The 19,611-nt window shown below is 56.3% G+C and overlaps 1 protein-coding gene and 1 long non-coding RNA gene across 2 annotated transcripts in view; both read right to left on the bottom strand.

Annotated features, from left to right (window-relative positions):
- Positions 1–8,051: 8,051 nt before the first annotated feature.
- Positions 8,052–9,606, bottom strand: LOC144677254 (uncharacterized). The gene is made up of 2 exons (XR_013575588.1): positions 9,538–9,606; positions 8,052–8,911 (listed from the first exon to the last, which is right to left on the bottom strand). It is a non-coding gene; the product is annotated as an uncharacterized LOC144677254 (long non-coding RNA).
- A 5,255-nt stretch (positions 9,607–14,861) lies between these two features.
- The window catches only part of LOC144677253 (IQ motif and SEC7 domain-containing protein 2-like), a gene marked incomplete at its 5' end in the record, with an annotated part of 33,419 nt that continues 28,669 nt past the window's right edge, over positions 14,862–19,611 (bottom strand). The window contains 3 exons of the mRNA XM_078537436.1: positions 14,862–15,005; positions 15,204–16,019; positions 17,959–18,008. Of these exons, the coding sequence (XP_078393562.1) occupies positions 14,862–15,005; positions 15,204–16,019; positions 17,959–18,008 (1,010 nt within the window). The remainder of the gene's footprint in view (positions 15,006–15,203; positions 16,020–17,958; positions 18,009–19,611) is intronic.

Below are 19,611 nucleotides of genomic sequence, written 5' to 3'. Positions count from 1 at the left end.
GGTTGGGGGTGGGGTATGGGGGTGGTTGGGGGTGGGGTATGGGGGGTGGCTGGGGGTGGGGTATGGGGGTGGTTGGGGGTGGGGTATGGGGGGTGGTTGGGGGTGGGGTATGGGGGTGGTTGGGGGTGGGGTATGGGGGGTGGTTGGGGGTGGGGTATGGGGGGTGGCTGGGGGTGGGGTATGGGGGTGGTTGGGGGTGGGGTATGGGGGGTGGCTGGGGGTGGGGTATGGGGGTGGCTGGGGGTGGGGTATGGGGGTGGTTGGGGGTGGGGTATGGGGGTGGTTGGGGGTGGGGTATGGGGGTGGTTGGGGGTGGGGTATGGGGGTGGTTGGGGGTGGGGTATGGGAGGTGGTTGGGGGTGGGGTATGGGGGTGGTTGGGGGTGGGGTATGGGGGGTGGCTGGGGGTGGGGTATGGGGGTGGTTGGGGGTGGGGTATGGGGGGTGGTTGGGGGTGGGGTATGGGGGTGGCTGGGGGTTATTTTTTTCTTAAAACTCTCTCCCCCCCTCCTCCTCCTCCCCACCCTTCCCCTCCCCCCTCCGCCTCCCCCCCCCAATCCCCCCCCTCCTTTGTTTCACACCAACCAGAGGAGGCCTGATCTTGCAGATGCCGCTCTTCTCAGCGATGGGTCTGATCTTGGCGATGTAACCCAGCGGGTCGGCGAACTCCTCCCAGCTTGGCTCGAACACCGGGCACTCCGGCGGCGCGACAAACTCCTCGTACTCCGACATCTCCTTCCCCCGGACCCCCCCCGGGGGGGGAGGGGAGGGGAGGGGAGAAATTTGGTCGAGGGGAGGTGGGGAAGGGTATAGAGGGGAGGTGGGTGAGGGCAGGGGGTTTAAAGGTCAGGGGGGGGGGTTCAGCTGGTCCGTGGGCAGCCCCTTGGCCACAGGTTAGTCAGGTTGCAGTGTGTGTGAGTAACCCCCCCTTTACGGTGGGGGCTCAGGGGACCATCAGCTGGGAGGACGTAGATTCACCCCCTCCTCCTCCCTATGGATTTGGCTGCACGCACACTGGGATCCAGGAGATTTTAATGGACCGGCTGCTTCCCCCTCAGGAGGTCTGGATTCGAATTATCCCCAAGTCCTGGGTTCAGATTATCCTCAATTCGAATTATCCCCGATTCAGATTATCCTCAATTCGAATTATCCCCGATTCAGATTATCCTCAATTCGAATTATCCCCGATTCAGATTATTCTCAACGTGAATTATCCCCGATTCAGTTATTCTCAACGTGAATTATCCCTGATTCAGATGATCCTCAATTCGAATTATCCACGGTTCAGATTATCCTCAATTCGAATTATCCCCAATTCAGATTATTCTCAACGTGAATTATCCCCGATTCAGATGATTCTCGATTCGAATGATCCCCGATTCAGATATTCTCAATGTGAATTATCCTCGAGTCCTTGATTCAGATGATCCTCAATTCGAATGATCCTCGATTCGAATTCTCCTCGATTCAGATGATCCTCAATTCAGATGATCCTCGATTCGAATTCTCCTCGATTCAGATGATCCTCAATTCAGATGATCCTCGATTCGAATTCTCCTCGATTCAGATTATCCTCAATTCAGATGATCCTCGGTTCGAATTCTCCTCGATTCAGATGATCCTCGATTCGTTGATCCTCGATTCAGGTGATCCTCGATTCGAATTCTCCTCGATTCAGGTGATCCTCGATTCGAATTCTCCTCGATTCAGGTGATCCTCGATTCGAATTCTCCTCGATTCAGATGATCCTCGATTCGAATTCTCCTCGATTCAGGTGATCCTCGATTCGAATTCTCCTCGATTCAGGTGATCCTCGATTCGAATTCTCCTCGATTCAGATGATCCTCAGTTCGAACGATCCCCGATCCGGTTACCCTCGATGCGAATTCTCCTCGAGTCCTCGATTCGGACGGTCCCGGGGTCCTGGGTCTGGATTGTCCCCTCAATTCCGGCAGAGTTTCCTCAGGGAGAAGCCGGTCCTCCAGCAGGGATCGTTCCCTCAGACACACACACACGGAGGCCCCAGCTCCTCCAGCAGAGAGTCAATCCCCTCCTCCTCACAGGGATGGAGGCCCAGCTCCTCCAGCAGAGTCTTTCCCTCCTCCTCTCAGGGATGGAGGCCCCAGTAGAGTTTCCCCCCTCTCTCTCCCAGGCCCTGAGAGGATCTCCCTCCCTCAGACCCAGAGCCTGAAACAAAAGCTCCTTCCCTTTCTGCTTCAGCTTCTCTTTCTTACCCCTCCCCCCCCTCTCCTCCTCCTCCTCTTTACTTGGCTGGCTACCGCGGAACAATACTACCAAACCAACCCCCCCCTCCCACCACCACCCCAAGGTGCTCCGCCGGCCCCCCCACCAGATCCGCCTCACTGCACCCCGCGAGCGTCAGCCGCCTCCGCCGTGCGTCAGTAAGTTCCCCCCCCTCTCTCTCTCTCTCTCACTCGACAACACAGACAAGCCAGCCGGACGCAGCGCGCTGACGTCAAGGCGACGGCCGCGTCTCCAGCCGGCTGCGCGCTGACGTCAAGGGGACGGCCGCGTCTCCAGCCGGCTGCGCGCTGACGTCGAGGCGACGCCCCACCCCCCCCCAGTCACCAGCAGGTAGCGCGGTGACGTTGAGGCGACTGCCCCCCCCCCCACCCGCTTCCAGCCGGCAGCGGGCTGACGTCACAGGTCAGGGTCCGCCTTCACCCGGCGTGCTGACATCGCGCGAAGGCCCCACCTCCCACCGGCAGCGCCCTGACATCACCAGGCCACTGTGTTTGTGCGTGTGTCTCTCTCTCTCTCTCCCCACCCCCTAACCAGCTCTAGTGTGCTCACATCAAAGGGTCAGAATCCCGACGAGCGGCGAGCTGACGTCACCGCGTCCCAGCAGCTAGGCGATGGCGTCCCCGCCCCTGACAGGCTAGCCACGCCCCCTGGTGTCAACGTCACCGGGAGCCCCACCCTCTCAGTCTCAGAACCGACCACAGCACGCCCCAGCAGCGGCCTGACGTCACCGCGTCCCAGACTCCCCACCCACCCAGCGTCCGACGAACTGATGTCACCGCCGGTCTCTCCCCCAACCACCAACAAGCCGCAGCCCCTCCCCCCTCAACGCCCAGCTGCCAGCCGACGGCGACGCGCGTCAGGCAATCAGGCCCCGCCCCGCACCGAATCGGAGCGCTGACGTCACACGTCCGCCGCCTAGCCCCGCCCCCTTCGGCGAAGACTGTCTCCCACGACCCGATGCAAGCCCGGCGCGCTGACGTCAGCGCGTCCACCAGTACACAGACCAACCGCCCCCAGCGCAGGTGACCTCGGCAGCACCCCGCCCCCTCCCAAACCACCCACCCCCGGAGAGAGCGTCACGTCACGTTACGTCACGGCGGCCTCCCCTCCCCCACACAAGAGCCTAACGTCATCACATCTTCAAACCGGACGCCTCCCCCCCCCCCCCCAACCCAACCGTCAGATCCCGCGACGTCATCGCCGCGCAGGCCACGCGCCCCCACTCAACTCCATCCGCCGCCTCATCACCACCGTGCACCGCGTCCGCCTCCGCGGCAGCCGAAGGAGTCCCCTCATTGTGGGCAAAATGGAACAAAGATTTGGTGGACAATGTTTTTTTTTCCCGTTTCTCTTTGGCCAAGTGTATTTTGTTCACCCTCGTGGACCTGTGAAGTCATGGGCGCTGCCCCTGTTGTCATGAAGGAAACGCAATGACTCAATTTGCTCGCAGGAAGCTCCCCCGTGCCTCACTGTGATAAATCACGTGTTTCACTTCCATTTTGCGACGATGATCATCACCACAACATATTTTATCCGCCGTCGGGGGTCTCCCATCCATCTGAGTTCCCTCAGCGCCGCACATTCTTTTCCTCTCCTCTTCGTGTTGGTTCCCAGGGAGGGGAGGGTCAGCGCTGAGGGTGCGCCGCACTGTCGGAGGGTCAGTGCTGAGGGAGCGCCGCACTGTCGGAGGGTCAGTGCTGAGGGAGCGCCGCACTGTCGGAGGGTCGGTGCTGAGGGAGCGCCGCCCTGTCGGAGGGTCAGTGCTGAGGGAGCGCCGCACTGTCGGAGGGTCAGTGCTGAGGGAGCGCCGCACTGTCGTAGGGTCAGTATTCAGGGAGCGCCACCCTGTCGGAGGGTCAGTGCTGAGGGAGGTCTGCACTGTCGGAGGGTCAGTACTGAGGGTGCACCGCACTGTCGGAGGGTCAGTACTGAGGGAGTGCCGCACTGTCGGAGGGTCAGTGCTGAGGGAGCGCCGCATTGTCGGAGGGTCAGTGCTGAGGGGGTGCCGCAATGTCGGAGGGTTGGTACTGAGTGAGCACCGCGCTGTCGGAGGGTTGGTGCTGAGGGAGCGCCGCGCTGTCGGAGGGTCAGTGCTGAGGGTGCGCCGCACTGTCGGAGGGTCAGTACTGAAGGAGAGCTGCGCTGTCAGAGGGTCAGTGCTGAGCCAGGTCAGTACTGAGGAAGCGCCGCACTGTCGGAGGGTCAGCATTGAGGGAGTGCTGCACTGTCAGAGGGTCAGTGCTGCTGAGGGGGGCACTGCACTGTCGGTGGGTCAGTATTGAGGGGGTGCCGCAATGTCGGAGGGTTGGTAGTGAGTGAGCACCGCGCTGTCGGAGGGTTGGTGCTGAGGGAGCGCCGCACTGTCGGAGGGTCAGTGCTGAGGGAGCGCCGTGCTGTTGCAGGGTCAGTGCTGAGGGAGCGCCGTGCTGTCGGAAGGTCAGTACTGAGGAAGCGCCGCACTGTCGGAGGGTCAGTGCTGAGGGAGCGCCGCACTGTCGGAGGGTCAGTGCTGAGGGAGCACCGCACTGTCGGAGGGTCAGCGCTGAGGGAGCGCCGCACTGTCGGAGGGTCAGTACTGAGGGAGCGCCGCGCTGTCGGAGGGTCAGTGCTGAGGGAGCGCCGCGCTGTCGGAGGGTCAGTGCTGAGGGAGCGCCGCACTGTCGGAGGGTCAGTACTGAGGGAGCACTGCTGTCGGAGATAACCGCTCTCAGGATGAGACGTTAAACCCGGGGACGCCGCTTGCCTCCTCAGGTTGGCTGTTCTTCCAATCGGGGCTGTGGGAGAACTCCCCGGTGTCCTGGTGCCGACTTTTATCCCTCAACCAACATCACTGAGGGACAGATGCTCGGCACCGTTATCACATTGGCTGTGTGTGTGTGTGTGTGGGGTCGTGCTGTGCATAAATTGGCTGCCACGTCTCCTACATCACAACAGTGACCGCACTTCAACACTCCCTCTGCGGCTCTCAGGGGCTCTGGGACATCCTGGGGGAAGTGTATGGCGCTGGATAAACGCAAGTTTAGGCTTGGTCTTAGTCTGGCTGAGCGCGAGCTCATTATCGCTTTTACATTTGAAGCCTCTTCCGAGCAAATCCAAAATTCTCTTGGCATTGTGAAGTTAACAGAAAGTGGAGGAAGCAGTTCGAAAGTTAACTGGCGTGTTGGTCTTTATTGCAAGGGGGTCTGCTATTAACACCTGCTGTGACCTTACCTTTACGCCGCTATCTGCACCCTCTTTAGTCTTTAACACTGACATTAACACCCCCTCTGTCTCGTGTCCACGACATCTTTGTCCGCCTCTCCCGAGCTCCCACCTATCGCTGACCTTCCATCTCGCTCCACCCCCTCTTAAACAGTAAAAAAAAATCCATCGCCTTTCTAATTCTCTCCCCCCCCTCTGAAGCAGAGTCATACGGACGTGAAACGTTAGCTCTGTTTCTCTCTCCGCAGATCTGCTGAGCGTTTCCAGCATTTGCTGTTTTTATTTCAGATTTCCAGCATCGGCAGTATTTCGCTTTGTTGCAAAGGGAGGGGGAGGTCGGAGGGCGAGAATAGAGAAAGTCTTACTGCAATCGTACAGGTGAGACCACATCTGGAATAACTGCGCGCAGTTTTGGTCTCCACATTTAGGGAAGGATAGACTCGCATCGGAGGCGGGGTACAGTGAAGGTTCACTCGATTGGTCCCTGGGATGAGGGGGGTGGGGGTTGCCCTACGATGAGAGGCTGAGTAAATTGGGCCGATGTTCTCTGGAGTTTAGCAGAATGAGAGGTGATCGCATTGAGACATACGAGATTCTTAAGGGGTTTGACAGGGTGGGCGCGGAGAGATTGTTTCTGCTGCTCGGGGGATCTAAACCACGGGGGCATCTAAACCACGGGGGGGGGGCACAGTCTCTGAATAAGGGGGCCGATCATTTCAGACTGAGATGAGGAGAAATTACTTCACTCAGAGGGTTGGGAATCTTTGGGATTCTCTATCCCAGAGGGTTGTGGATGCTCCATGGTTGAAGAGGCTTAAGGCCGGGATAGACGGATTTTTGGTCTCTCTCAGGGAATCGAGGGATATGGGGTAGCAGGCAGGAAAGGGGGAGTTGAAGCCCAAGATCAGCCATGATCGTACTGAATGGGGGAGCAGACTCGATGGGCCGAATGGTCTCCCCCTGCTCCTATCCCTTTGTGTTCTTATGTTTTTGTAATGGTTTGATCTGATCAGTCTGAGATCCTGCCTCCAATGTTCTGTAAATCTGTATCCATAATACCATCCCCTGGACAAGAAGTCAGTCAACTTGTTTCCCAGTGTAAAGTTTCATCAGCTCACACATCCACCACTTAATGTCATCTATTCCCAGCACATTCCACTGTCTGCCCATCCCGATATTTCAATTTTGTTTTTCCCTATTCACAAGAGGTGGGCGTCGCTGGCTGGGCCCAGCATTTGTTGCCCATCCCTAATTGCCCCTCGAGAAGGTGGTGGCGAGCTGCCTTCTTGAGCCGCTGCAGTCCCCGTGTGGTGTAGGTACACCCACCGCGCTGTTAGGGAGGGAGTTCCAGGATTTTGACCCAGCGACAGTGAAGTAACGGCCGATATATTTCCAAGTCGGGATGGTGTGTGTGGGGCTCGGAGGGGGAACTTGCAGGTGGTGGTGTTCCCCATGTATCTGCTGCCCTTGTCCTTCTAGGTGGTAGAGGTGGTGGGTTTGGGCGGCGCTGTCGGAGGAGCCTTGGCGAGTTGCTGCAGTGCATCTTGTAGATGGTACACACACACTGCTGCCCCTGTGCGTCAGTGGTGGAGGGAGTGAATGTTTGTGGATGGGGTGCCGATCAAGCGGGGCTGCTTTGTCCTGGACGGTGTCGAGCTTCTCGAGTGTTGTGGGAGCTGCACTCATCCAGGCAAGTGGGGAGTATTCCATCACACTCCTGACTTGGGCCTTGTAGATGGTGGACAGGCTTTGGGAAAGTCAGGAGGTGAGTTACTCTCTGAAGGATTCCCAGCCTCTGACCTGCTCTCATAACCACAGTATTTATAGGGATGGGTCCATTTCCGTTTCTGGTGAATGGAAACCCCCAGGATGTTGATCGAATGATGTCAAGGCTTTGTGGGGGGACGGGAGCTGTGGCAGAGGTTTACCAGAACGGTTCCAAGAATGAGGGGAATTACGTCCATGTTGGGAGAGACCGGAGGAGCCGGGATTGTTCTCCTCGGAGCGGAGAAGGTTAAGGCGGGGGGGAGATTGAATCGAGGGGGATTCAAAATCAAGAGGGAGGGGGGGTCTCGATCGAGTAAATGAGGAGAAACTGTTCCCAGTGGCGGGAGGGTCGGTAACCAGAGGAGGGGGAGGGACACAGATTGAAGAGAATCGGCGGGAGGGGGGGGGGGGGGGGGGGAAGGGGAGATGAGGAGAATTTTATTTATTTTGGACGCGGCGAGTTGTTGTGATCTGGAAGGCGCTGCCCGAAAGGGCGGGGGAAGCAGATTCACCCTCGAAAAGGATAAATACTCGAAGGGTAGAAATGTGCGGTGATATGTGGGGGGAGTGGGTGGAGGAGCAGGTCGGAGGCAGAGGGAGGAGGGCCGGACCAAGTTGGGAGAGCCCGTTCCCAAGGGCCAGCAAGGGGCTCGACTGGAGGCTGAAGGCCCCTCTCCTCCTCCTCCACCTCCTCCGCTCCGTTTCGAGGGCTCTCCCTCTGCCCCGCCCCCACCCCACCCCCGGCACGAACACAGCCTCCCAGGCGGCCAAACTGTGAAAAATAACTTAACAGATCTCTTTATTTGTTCGTCCTATTTCGTCAGGTAATTATGTACACACCAGAGGCGGAGATCGCCCACATCGTCTTTGACAACAGAAGAGAAACCCAAAAAGAAAAAGAGGGGACGATACGAACACGACTTTTTTTTTTTGCTGACACGCTTTCCACCAGTCACGTGATTTGAGACCATGCATTTGCTTACATCACACAAGAGGCTTGTAACATGCACGCGCTGACATTGCTCCACAAAAGGGCCCCGATCTCCGAAGGACAGCTCCGGATACCCGGCGGGAGCTCTTCCCTCTGCCGAGGACGTGGACCCCCCCCCCCCCAACCCCGGCCCATTCCCGGGAATCGTGCGGGGGAGGGGGAGGGGGAAGAAAGGTCAGTGGGGTGGTGGGCGAGCGAGCGGGGGGATGGGGAGCTGTCGGCCTGGGGTACCACCGGTACGTCCCGGTCTGAACCCTCGGTTGGCACGGGATGCAGAGCCGGAGGGAGGGGTGGGGGTGGGTTGGCGGAGGGAGGGGGGAGGAGGAGGGGGTTAGCCAGTGTAGGGGAGGTGGTTGGGGGCGGGGGGTGGTGGGTGGAGATGGAAGGGCAGGGGGGGTGGGACCTGTGTTCCTCACATTGCGGCCACCAGGGTTTCGTTGGCGAGGGGTAGAGGAGGGGGTGACAAATCCCCAGATTTGGCCTCTCTCCATGGGTGTTGCGGGAGGGAGGGAAGAGGACACGTTGACCCGGATTCCTGCACCCTGGTTAACATTGATGTGTCCGTCCTGAGTCAGCTGCAATGCCCCCCACAGTCCACCAGCAACCTGTCTACCACCCCGAACATAGAGACATGGCTGAGTCCAGTCTGTAACTCACTCCCGGGTATCTGTTATTCTATATATAAACCCTCCGACCCCCTCGATTAGATTCCAGTCTGTAACTCACTCCCGGGTATCTGTTATTCTATATATAAACCCTCCGAACTCCTCGATTAGATTCCAGTCTGTAACTCACTCCCGGGTATCTGTTATTCTATATATAAACCACCCTGAACCCCTCGATTAGATTCCAGTCTGTAACTCACTCCTGGGTATCTGTTATTCTATATATAAACCACCCTGAACCCCTCGATTAGATTCCAGCCTGTAACTCACTCCCGGGTATCTGTTATTCTATATATAAACCACCCGAGCCCGTCGATTAGATTCCAGTCTGTAACTCACTCCCAGGTATCTGTTATTCTATATATAAACCCCCCCGAACCCCTCGATTAGATTCCAGTCTGTAACTCACTCCCGGGTATCTGTTATTCGATATATAAACTCCCCGAACCCCTCGATTAGATTCCAGTCTGTAACTCACTCCCGGGTATCTGTTATTCTATATATAAACCCCCCCCGAACCCCTCGATTAGATTCCAGTCTGTAACTCACTCCCAGGTATCTGTTATTCTATATATAAACCCCGCCGAACCCCTCGATTAGATTCCAGTCTGTAACTCACTCCCGGGTATCTGTTATTCTATATATAAACCCCACCGAACCCCTCGATTAGATTCCAGTCTGTAACTCACTCCCGGGTATCTGTTATTCTATATGTAAAGCCCCCCGAACCCCTCGATTAGATTCCAGCCTGTAACTCACTCCCGGGTATCTGTAATTCTATATAAAAAAACCCCCGAACCCCTCAATTAGATTCCTGTCTGTAACTCACTCCTGGGTATCTGTTAATCTATATATATACCACCCCGAAACCCTCGATTAGATTCCAGTCTGTAACTCACTCCCGGGTATCTGTTATTCTATATATAAACCATCCCAAACCCCTCGATTAGATTCCAGCCTGTAACTCACTCCCGGGTATCTGTTATTTTATATATAAACCACCCGAACCCATCGATTAGATTCCAGTCTGTAACTCACTCCCGGGTATCTGTTATTCTACATATAAACCTCCCAAACCCCTCGATTAGATTCCAGACTGTAACTCACTCCCGCGTATCTGTTATTCTATATATAAACCCTCCAAAGCCCTCGATTAGATTCCAGTCTGTAACTCACTCCCGGGTATCTGTTATTCTATATATAAACCCACCGAAGTCCTCGCTTAGATTCCAGTCTGTAACTCACTCCCGGGTATCTGTTATTCTAGAGATAAACCCCCCGAAGCCCTCGATTAGATTCCAGTCTGTAACTCACTCCTGGGTATCTGTTATTCTATATATAAACCACCCCGAACCCCTCGATTACATTCCAGTCTGTAACTCACTCCCGCGTATCTGTTATTCTATATATAAACCCCTCGAACCCCTCAATTAGATTCCAGCCTGTTACTCATTCCCGGGTATCTGCTATTCTATATATAAACCACACCGAACCCCTTGATTAGATTCCAGTCTGTAATTCACTCCCGGGTATCTGCTATTCTGCATATAAACCACTCCCGAACCCCTCGATTAGATTCCAGTCTGTAACTCACTCCTGGGAATCTGTTATTCTGTATATAAACCACTCCCGAACGCCTCAATTAGATTCCAATCTGTAACTCACTCCAGGGTATCTGTTATTCTATATATAAACCCCCCCGAAACCCTCGATTAGATTCCAGTCTGTATCTCACTCACGGGTACCTGTTATTCTGTATATAAACCCCCAAACCCCTCGATTAGATTCCTGTCTGTAACTCACTCCTGGGTATCTGTTATTCTATATATAAACCCCCCCAAACCTCTCAATTAGATTCCAGCATGTAACTCACTCCTGGGTATCTGTTATTCTATATATAAACCCCACCTGAACCCCTCGATTAGATTCCAGTCTGTAACTCACTCCCGGGTATCTGTTATTCTGCATATAAACCATTCCCGAGACCCTCGATTAGATTCCCGTCTGTAACTCACTCCCGGGAATCTGTTATCTATATATAAACCCCCTGAACTCCTCGATTAGATTCCAGTCTGTAACTCACTCCCGGGTATCTGTTATTCTATATATGAACCCACCCCAAAAACTTTGATTAGATTCCAGTGTGTAACTCACTTCCAGGTACCTGTTATTCTATCTATAAACTCCACCGAACCCTTCAATTAGATTCCAGCCTGTAACTCACTCCCGGGTATCTGTTATTCTGCATATAAATCACTCCTGAGCCCCTCGATTAGATTCCCGTCTGTAACTCACTCCTGGGAATCTGTTATTCTATATATAAACCACTCCCGAACCCCTCAATTAGATTCCAATCTGTAACTCACTCCCGGGTATCTGTTATTCTATATATGAACCCACCCCAAAAACCTTGATTAGATTCCAGTGTGTAACTCACTTCCAGGTACCTGTTATTCTGTATATAAACCCCCAAACCCCTCGATTAGATTGCTGTCTGTAACTCACTCCCGGGTATCTGTTATTCTATATATAAACCACCCCGAACCCCTCGATTAGATTCCAGCATGTAACTCACTCCCGGGTATCTGTTATTCTCTATATAAACCCACCCCGAATCCCTCGATTAGATTCCCGTCTGTAACTCACTCCCGGGAATCTGTTATTCTATATATAAACCCCCTGAACTCCTCGATTAGATTCCAGTCTGTAACTCACTCCCGGGTATCAGTTATTCTATATATAAACAACCCCGAACCCCTCGATTAGATTCCAGTCTGTAACTCACTCCCGGGTATCTGTTATTCTATATATAAACTCCCCCGAACCCTTCAATTAGATTCCAGCCTGTAACTCACTCCAGGGTATCTGTTATTCTATATATAAACTCCCCCGAACCCCTCGATTAGACTCCAGTCTGTAACTCACCCCCCAGTAGCTGTTATTCTATATATTAACCACCTAGAACCCCTCAATTATATTCCAGACTGTAACTTACTCCCGCGTATCTATTATTCTATATATAAACCCCCTGAACCCCTCGATTAGATTCCAGTCTGTAACTCACTCCCGGGTATCTGTTATTCTATATATAAAGCCCCCGAACCCCTCGATTAGATTCCAGTCTGTAACTCTGGTGTAATGGTCTGTTCAGTAATTTAAAGCTTAGATATTTTACATTTTATATTATATGTACAGGATAGCTGAAAATCAACTACAAATATATTTCCACATTATTTTACAATATCTCAGGGTGGAATTAAAGGCATTTTAATATTTTAATGGACACTTCACTGTGCTTTTTACTATCTGTATGGCAAGGAACATGGCTTTGATCAATGTGCAACACTCAAACTGATTGGACAGTGTAGAGAGAGCTTTACTCTGTATCTAACCCCGTGCTGTACCTGTCCTGGGAGTGTTTGATGGGGACGGTGTAGAGGGAGCTTTGCTCTGTATCTAACCCCGTGCTGTACCTGTCCTGGGAGTGTTTGATGGGGATGGTGCAGAGGGAGTTTTACTCTGTATCTAACCCCGTGCTGTACCTGTCCTGGGAGTGTTTGATGGGGACGGTGCAGAGGTAGTTTTACTCTGTATCTAACCCTGTGCTGTATCTGTCCTGGGAGTGTTTGAAGGGGACAGTATAGAGGGAGCTTTACTCTGTATCTAACCCCGTGCTGTACCTGCCCTGGGAGTGTTTGATGGGGTCGGTGTAGAGGGAGCTTTACTCTGTATCTAATCCCGTGCTGTACCTGCCCTGTGAGCGTTTAATGGGGACAGTGTAGAGGGAGCTTTACTCTGTATCTAACCCCGTGCTGTACCTGCCCTGGGAGTGTTTGATGGGGACAGTGTAGAGGGAGCTTTACTCTGTATCTAACCCCGTGCTGTACCTGTCCTGGGAGTGTTTAATGCGGACAGTGTAGAAGGAGCTTTACTCTCTATCTAACCCCGTGCTGTACCTGCCCTGGGAGTGTTTGATGGGGACAATGGAAGCTGGACGTGTGTTTCAAGGCAGTTGTGACACAGTCTCACAGTCAGAGTGCCCACGAGATCAGAATAAATCCACCCCTTGTTTTCCACCACATGGTGACGGGACGCGGGTCTGTGATTCTCCCACACGGTGACGGGACGCGGGTCTGTGATTCCCCCACACGGTGACGGGACGCGGGTCTGTATCTGCGATTCCCCCACACAGTGACGGGACGCGGGTCTGTGTCTGTGATTCCCCCCCACGGTGACGGGACGCGGGTCTGTGATTCCCCCACACGGTGACGCGGGTCTGTGTCTGTGATTCCCCCACACGGTGACGGGACGCGGGTCTGCGTCTGTGATTCCCCCACACGGTGACGGGACGCGGGTCTGTGATTCCCCCACACGGTGACGGGACGCGGGTCTGTGATTCCCCCGCACGGTGACGGGACGCGGGTCTGCGATTTCTTCCCCCTCCCACCACGGGTGACCCCCAGACGTGGGTGAAAGACGGACCCTTGAACAAACACCCACACACCTCCTCGCTCTCCCGGAGCACCCACAGGTATCCAGAGATGACCCAGAGGAAAGCATCGCCTCGTCTTCCTCAAATCCTGTTTCATCCGATCAGAAACGACAACACCTGAGAGTGGTGACCATCACACTCTGTGCCGTCTCACCCTCTCACTCACCCGCTGTTTTGACGTCTTAGTTTGACAAAGTACTTCAATAAATATATTTGCTGAATTATACAGTCCGCATATTAATTAATTACAATTAAATATATGTTTTTCTTTTTCAATATACATTCTGTCAGAAACGCAGCCCCGCAGTAAATCTCTCTTTCCCTATCCTCAATTTTTTTCAAGCTTCAGTGCTGGGCCAGCGAGGCACGTTTCATTTTTAGCGGTAGTTTCGGAGGGGGGGGGAATATTTTCACCCTCCCCTAGGCCTTTGCAGGCTTTCGTGCAACACAGCAAGAGTTTATATATCTTTTTTTTTTGTCCTGTTTGTCTTTTTACATATTAAAAAATAAAGGGTGGGGGGAGGTGGAGGAGATTCAGAGTTTTTTTTTTCCCCCCCGCACACGTCTTATGACGAGGGCTTTGGAGTGGGGGGTGGTGGTGGTTGCTGGGATAAGAAAGAAATCGAGGCCCAGGCTGTGATGATATGCAGGCCAGGGTAGGCCGGCCCAGAAGGAGAGAGAGGAAAAAAAAAACAAGTGAAACCTCGGAAGTGAAGGGTACCAGCAAAACCTGTCCGGAACGGGTCTTGTGTGCCTTAAAATGGAACTCCATTATTACTGGTGCCAGCTTTACTGACTTGCACTGGGAGTTGATCATTTTGAACTGGCTTTTCCTTCTGGGCAGGTAGGCCCAGGGAGGCCGGGGTAGGCCTGGTTAGCCCAGGATAGGCCGGGGTAGCCAGATTGGCCGGGGTCGGCCTGGTTAGGCCATGGTAGGCCAGAGTAGTCTCAGAGAGGCTGGGTTAGGACATGGTAGGCCCGGTTGGGCCCTGGTAGGCCGGGGTAGGACCAGTTAGGCCTCGCTAGGCCATGATAGGCCGGGGCAAGCCCTGGTAGGCCAGGGTAGGCCTGGTAGGCCATAGTAGGCCATGTCGGCCAAAATAGGCCCGGTTAGGCCCAGATAGGCCGGGTTAGGGCCGGTTAGGCCATGGCAGGCCCGGTTTGGCTGGGGCGGGCCCAGATAGGCCGGGGTAGGCCCAGTTAGGCCACGGTAGGCCCGGTTAGGCCCTGGTGGGCCAGGGTACCCCTCAGAACTCAGCGTCTACCACCTCCCCGACGACCGCTCCCTATTTTCGAAGGGAAGATCCATCCGTGAGTGGGTACGGTGCTGAAACTTCCAAAAGGAGTGAGGTTAAGGAACGGTTCCCCACCCCCCCTACCCCACACCCCAACCCCCACCGAAACCCCTCCCCAAAGCTCCGCGCACCCTCCCCCACCCAACACCCTCCCCCTCCCCCCACCCCCGATCCTTGGTCCCTCGCTCATACCACCGTGCTGATCCGGTTGACGGGCTTGGCTTTGACTCCGGTGGAGACCTGGCTGCTCGGCTGCCCGACAAGGCTCTGCTGGGGGTGCGGGGGCACGGGCGAGAGGGGTAGCAGCGGCGAGTAGGGGGAGTGGGGGGACTGCGGGGTGAGGGGGGTGAGTGGGGTGAGCGGGGTGAGGGGGGAGTGCGGCGTGAGGGGGGAGAGGGGCGAGTGGGGGGAGAGCTGGGGCGGCTGGTGCAGGGCATGCTGCTGCTGCTGCAGCGCATGCTGCTGCTGCTGCGCGTGCTGTTGCTGCAGCGCATGCTGCTGCTGCTGCGCGTGTTGCTGCTGCAGCGCGTGCTGCTGCTGCTGGAGCGCGTGCTGCTGCTGCGCGTGCTGCAGCGCATGCTGCTGCTGCAACGCATGCTGTTGCTGCTGCAGCGCGTGCTGCTGCTGCTGCAAGGCGTGCTGCTGCTGCAGCGCATGCTGCCGCGCATGCTGCTGCTGCAAGGCGTGCTGCTGCACGTGCTGCAGGGTGTGGTGCGCCAGCGGGTGCGGCTTGAGGGTGTGCTGCGCCAGCGGGTGCTGCGCCGGCAGCAGGTGCAGGTGGGGGGGCTTGGCCAGCTGGGCGTGCTGCAGCTGCAGGGCCCCCGGGTGGGGGTGGGGCTGCCCGTAGGGCCCCCCCAGGGGCTGGCTGACGGCGTAGGCGGGCAGCGGGTGGGGGGCCAGCGGCGACTGCGGCGAGCTGACCGGCGGGCGGACGGGGTGCGCCAGGGCTGCCCGGGGCAGGAGCGGGGGCAGTGCTGGCCTCTGTCGGCACGGGCGCTGGAGGGTGACGTTGGCATGCTGGGGGTTGGCCTGGGCATGGAAGCGGTGGTGGTGGTAGTAGGGCGGCGGGGGCTGGCAGTACTGGGCGTGCAGCGCCTGGATCTTGGAGGGCACCTCCGACTGCCCGGCCTGGAGCTGGTAGGCCGGCTGGTAGGAGGAGGCCGGGTACTGCTGGGCGCCGCCAGCCTGCAAGTGGGTGTGGACGCCCTGCTTGCCCCGCTTGCTGCCGAAGAGGGAGCCCAGGAACGAGGCTGAGTTGGAGAGCTGTCGGTGCGGGCGCATCGTCGCCTCCTCCTGGATGGGTATGGGTCGCGGCTGCACCCGGGGGATGCTAATGATGGATCCCTGCAGGAGCGAGAGAGAGACAGAGAGAGAGAGGGAGAGAGAGAGAGAGAGGGAGGGAGGGGAAAAAAAGAAAGAGAACATCTCCTGGTTACACAGTCACCTTCACCAGGCGCGCAGCCCCTGTAGCTGATGAGCGACGCCAGCGCCAGGCGGTGGGAGGAACCCGGGTCCCCAGAGCCCACCCCACCCACCCCTGTGCGGTGAGGAGCGAGCCGATTGTGCCACGGGGGGCGGGGGGAGGGGAGAGAGGAGCTTGGTCACCTGCGCGACGGAGGGGAAGCGGGAAGCGGGAACGCTGGTAGGTCAAGGCAGCGCCCGCGGAGAGAGGAGCAGGGCCAACGGGGGAGGGATCTTCCCTTCTCCGGGAGCGGCCGGGTCTCTGCCCCTTCGGCTGGGCCCCTCCCCCAATCTCCCACGAAGGGGCTGGAGAATCCCAGCCCACCTCGCAGCTCGGTGATGACCCGGAGCTGCGCTCTGATGGGGTCGGCCTCAGCTCTGCTTCCCTCTCCATGTGTCTGACCAGCTGCATGTGCCCAGCGCTTTCTGTGTTTCATCTGGAAGTTAGACAGTGTGTGTGTGTGAATGTGTGAGTGCGTGAGTGTGGGTGTGTTTGTGTGTGTGTGTGCGCATGTGAGTGTGTGTGTGTGAGTTAGTGTGCGAGTGTGTGTGTCTGTGAGTGTGTCTGAGTGTGTGTGTTTGTGAGTGTGTGTGTGTCTGTGTGTGTGCGAGTGAGTGAGTGTGTGTATATGTGTGAGTGTGTATGTGTGTGTGCATGTGTGTCTGAGTGTGTGTGTTTGTGAGTGTGTGTGTGTCTGTGTGTGCGCACGTGAGTGTGTGTGTGTGTGAGTCTGTGCGTGTGTGTGTGTGTGAGCTCGTGTCTGTGTCTGAGTGTCTGTGTGTATGTCTGAGTGTGTGTGTGTCTGTGAGTGTGTCTGAGTGTGTGTGTCTGTGTGTTTGTGAGTGTGCGAGTGAGTATGTGTGTGTCTGAGTATGTGTGTCTGTGTGTGTGTGAGTGTGTGTGTCTGTAAGTGTGTGTCTGAGTGTGTGTGTCTGTGTGTGTTTGTGAGTGTGTGTGTGTGTGTGTGTGTATGTGTGTGTGCGTGTGTGTGTGCGTGTGTATGTGTGTGTGTCTGTGTGTGTGTGTGTGTGTGTGTATGTGTGTGTGTCTGTGTGTGTGTGTGTGTCTGTGTATGTGTGTGTGCCTGTGCCCAGAGCTGACGGTAAGGTGTGAGAAAGCGGTTGATCACAGGCAGCGAGATGCCTGACAGGGTCAGCGATTAAACTGTACGCGCCGGGCAGCTGGGAGATGGAGGAATCGCCCTTCCCAGAGTCGGACGCAGAGGGGGGGGGGGGTGGCGACTGAGGGCTGAAGGGGGTCTGGGGACAGGGTGACCACACGGGGTCAGCATTCCTGCTCGGGGCCCCTTCCCCCACCTCCCTACACACCTTCCCTGGGGGGGCCTGGAATGGGATGGAAATCCTTCCTGGTTGGGGTGGGGGGGGGGGGGGGGGGGGTGCATCTCACGGAACTTGCTCCGGGAATGGGAACCCCACGGATTCGGGATGGGGATTGGCCCGGGGTGGTGTTGGGGGGGTGGGGAGAGGCGGGAGGAAGGTGGGGGGGGGGGGGGGGGGGGGTGGTGCCAGGGCCCCCCCACTCTGTGAGGGCAATTCGACAACGGGAGGCACAGAGGGAGGGGGTGGGGCGGGGATGTATGACGAGGGGTATAATGGGGTGGGGGGGGGAAACGCATGCAGACACTGGAGGGGGTGACAGCAACATGCATGTCCATGCGGTAAGGGGGGGGGATATAGTCAAGATGGCGGACATCAGGCAGGTACCCGGGGTGGGAGGGGGTGAAGTGGCGGAGGGGGGGGGTTTTTATTGGGAAGGGTGGGGGGGTTGATGATTTGAAGGAGGGTGGGGGCTGCCACTTACTTCCATGGTACTGTCGAGCGATCCCACACTGTTTCTCCGTCCCCGCTTCCCTAGCCAGACACGCAACACCAAGCGTTAGCGAGAGAAGGCAAGAGAAAGCACTCCCCCCACCATCCCCACTGCCCCCCGTCAGCCCCCAACCTGACCCCCCAACCCACCAACCCCCCCACCTCGCAACAGATTATTCATACACAAAGCCCACTTCAACCAGCAACAGTGTCTTCGGGGGGTGCTGGGTGGGGAGGGAGGGAGGGAGGGTGAGCGAGGAGGGAGAGGAGGGAGCGGGGAGGAGGAGGAGGAGAGAGAGAGGGAGGATGTGGAGAGAGGAGGAATAGAGGGTGTGCGTGAGGGGAGGAGGGAGAGAGGGAGAGGGAAGGAGAGAGGGTGAGTGTGGAGAGGGAGAGGAGGGAGCGGGGAGGAGGAGAAAGAGAGGGAGAGTGTGGAGAGAGGAGGAATAGAGGGTGTGTGTGAGGGGAGGAGGGAGAGAGGGAGAGGGAAGGAGAGAGGGAGCAGGTGAGTTTGGAGAGGGAGAGGAAGGAGCGGGAAGGAGAGAGAGAGAGAGGGTGAGTATGGAGAGAGAGGGGAGTAGAGGAAGAGAGGGTGAGTGTGGAAGGAGAGAGGAGGAGAGAGAGGGTGAGTGTGGAGAGACGAGGAAGAGAGTGTGCGTGTGGGGAGAGAGAAGGGGGCAGGGAAGAGGAGAGAGAGAATGAGTGTGGAGGGAGAGAGGACTGAGAGGGGAGGAGGAGAGAGAGGGTGACTGTGGAGGGAGTTAATAGGGAGAGGGAAGGAGGGGGCAGAGGGTGAGTGTGGAGGTAGAGGGGAAGAGGAGAGAGAGGGTGACTGTGGAGGTAGAGGGGAGGATGAGAGGGTGAGTGTAGAGGGGAGGAGGAGAGAGAGGGTGAGTGTGGAGTGGAGAAGAGGGAGAGAGTGAGTATTGAAGAAGCAGTTGGACATGCAGAGAGCGAGAGAGAGAGAGACAGAGAAACAGAAGGTGTAAGGTATGGAGAGAGGAAAGATAAACTCGGGATACAGTTCAGCTCTTCACCCTCCTCAACCCCTGAGAGGTTTCTCCAGTGAGACTGTGCAGGAACCAGGGATTGAAAACTCTCCCTGTGACGTCACTCTCTCCGTAACTCTCTCCCTGTGACGTCACTCTCTCCATAACTCTCTCCCTGTGACATCTCGCTCTCCGTAACTCTCTCCCTGTGACGTCACTCTCTCCCTGTGACATCACTCTCTCCATAACTCTCCCTGTGACATCACTCTCTCCGTAACTCTCTCCCTGTGACTTCACTCTCTCCGTAACTCTCTCCCTGTGACGTCACTCTCTCCGTAACTCTCTCCCTGTGACGTCACTCTCTCCGTAACTCTCTCCCCGTGACGTCACTCTCTCCGTAACTCTCTCCCTGTGACATCACTCTCTCCCTGTGACATCACTCTCTCCATAACTCTCTCCCTGTGACATCACTCTCTCTGTAACTCTCTCCCTGTGACGTCACTCTCTCCCTGTGACATCACTCTCTCCATAACTCTCTCCCTGTGACATCACTCTCCCCGTAACTCTCTCCCTGTGACGTCACTCTCTCCGTAACTCTCTCCCTGTGACTTCACTCTCTCCGTAACTCTCTCCCTGTGACGTCACTCTCTCCGTAA

This window comes from Cetorhinus maximus, unplaced genomic scaffold (genome assembly GCF_964194155.1).
Source record: "Cetorhinus maximus unplaced genomic scaffold, sCetMax3.hap1.1 HAP1_SCAFFOLD_2365, whole genome shotgun sequence".
NCBI lineage: Eukaryota > Metazoa > Chordata > Chondrichthyes > Lamniformes > Cetorhinidae > Cetorhinus > Cetorhinus maximus.
The sequence above is the reverse complement of the archived record's forward strand: the minus strand, read 5'-3'. Positions and strand labels throughout refer to the sequence as shown.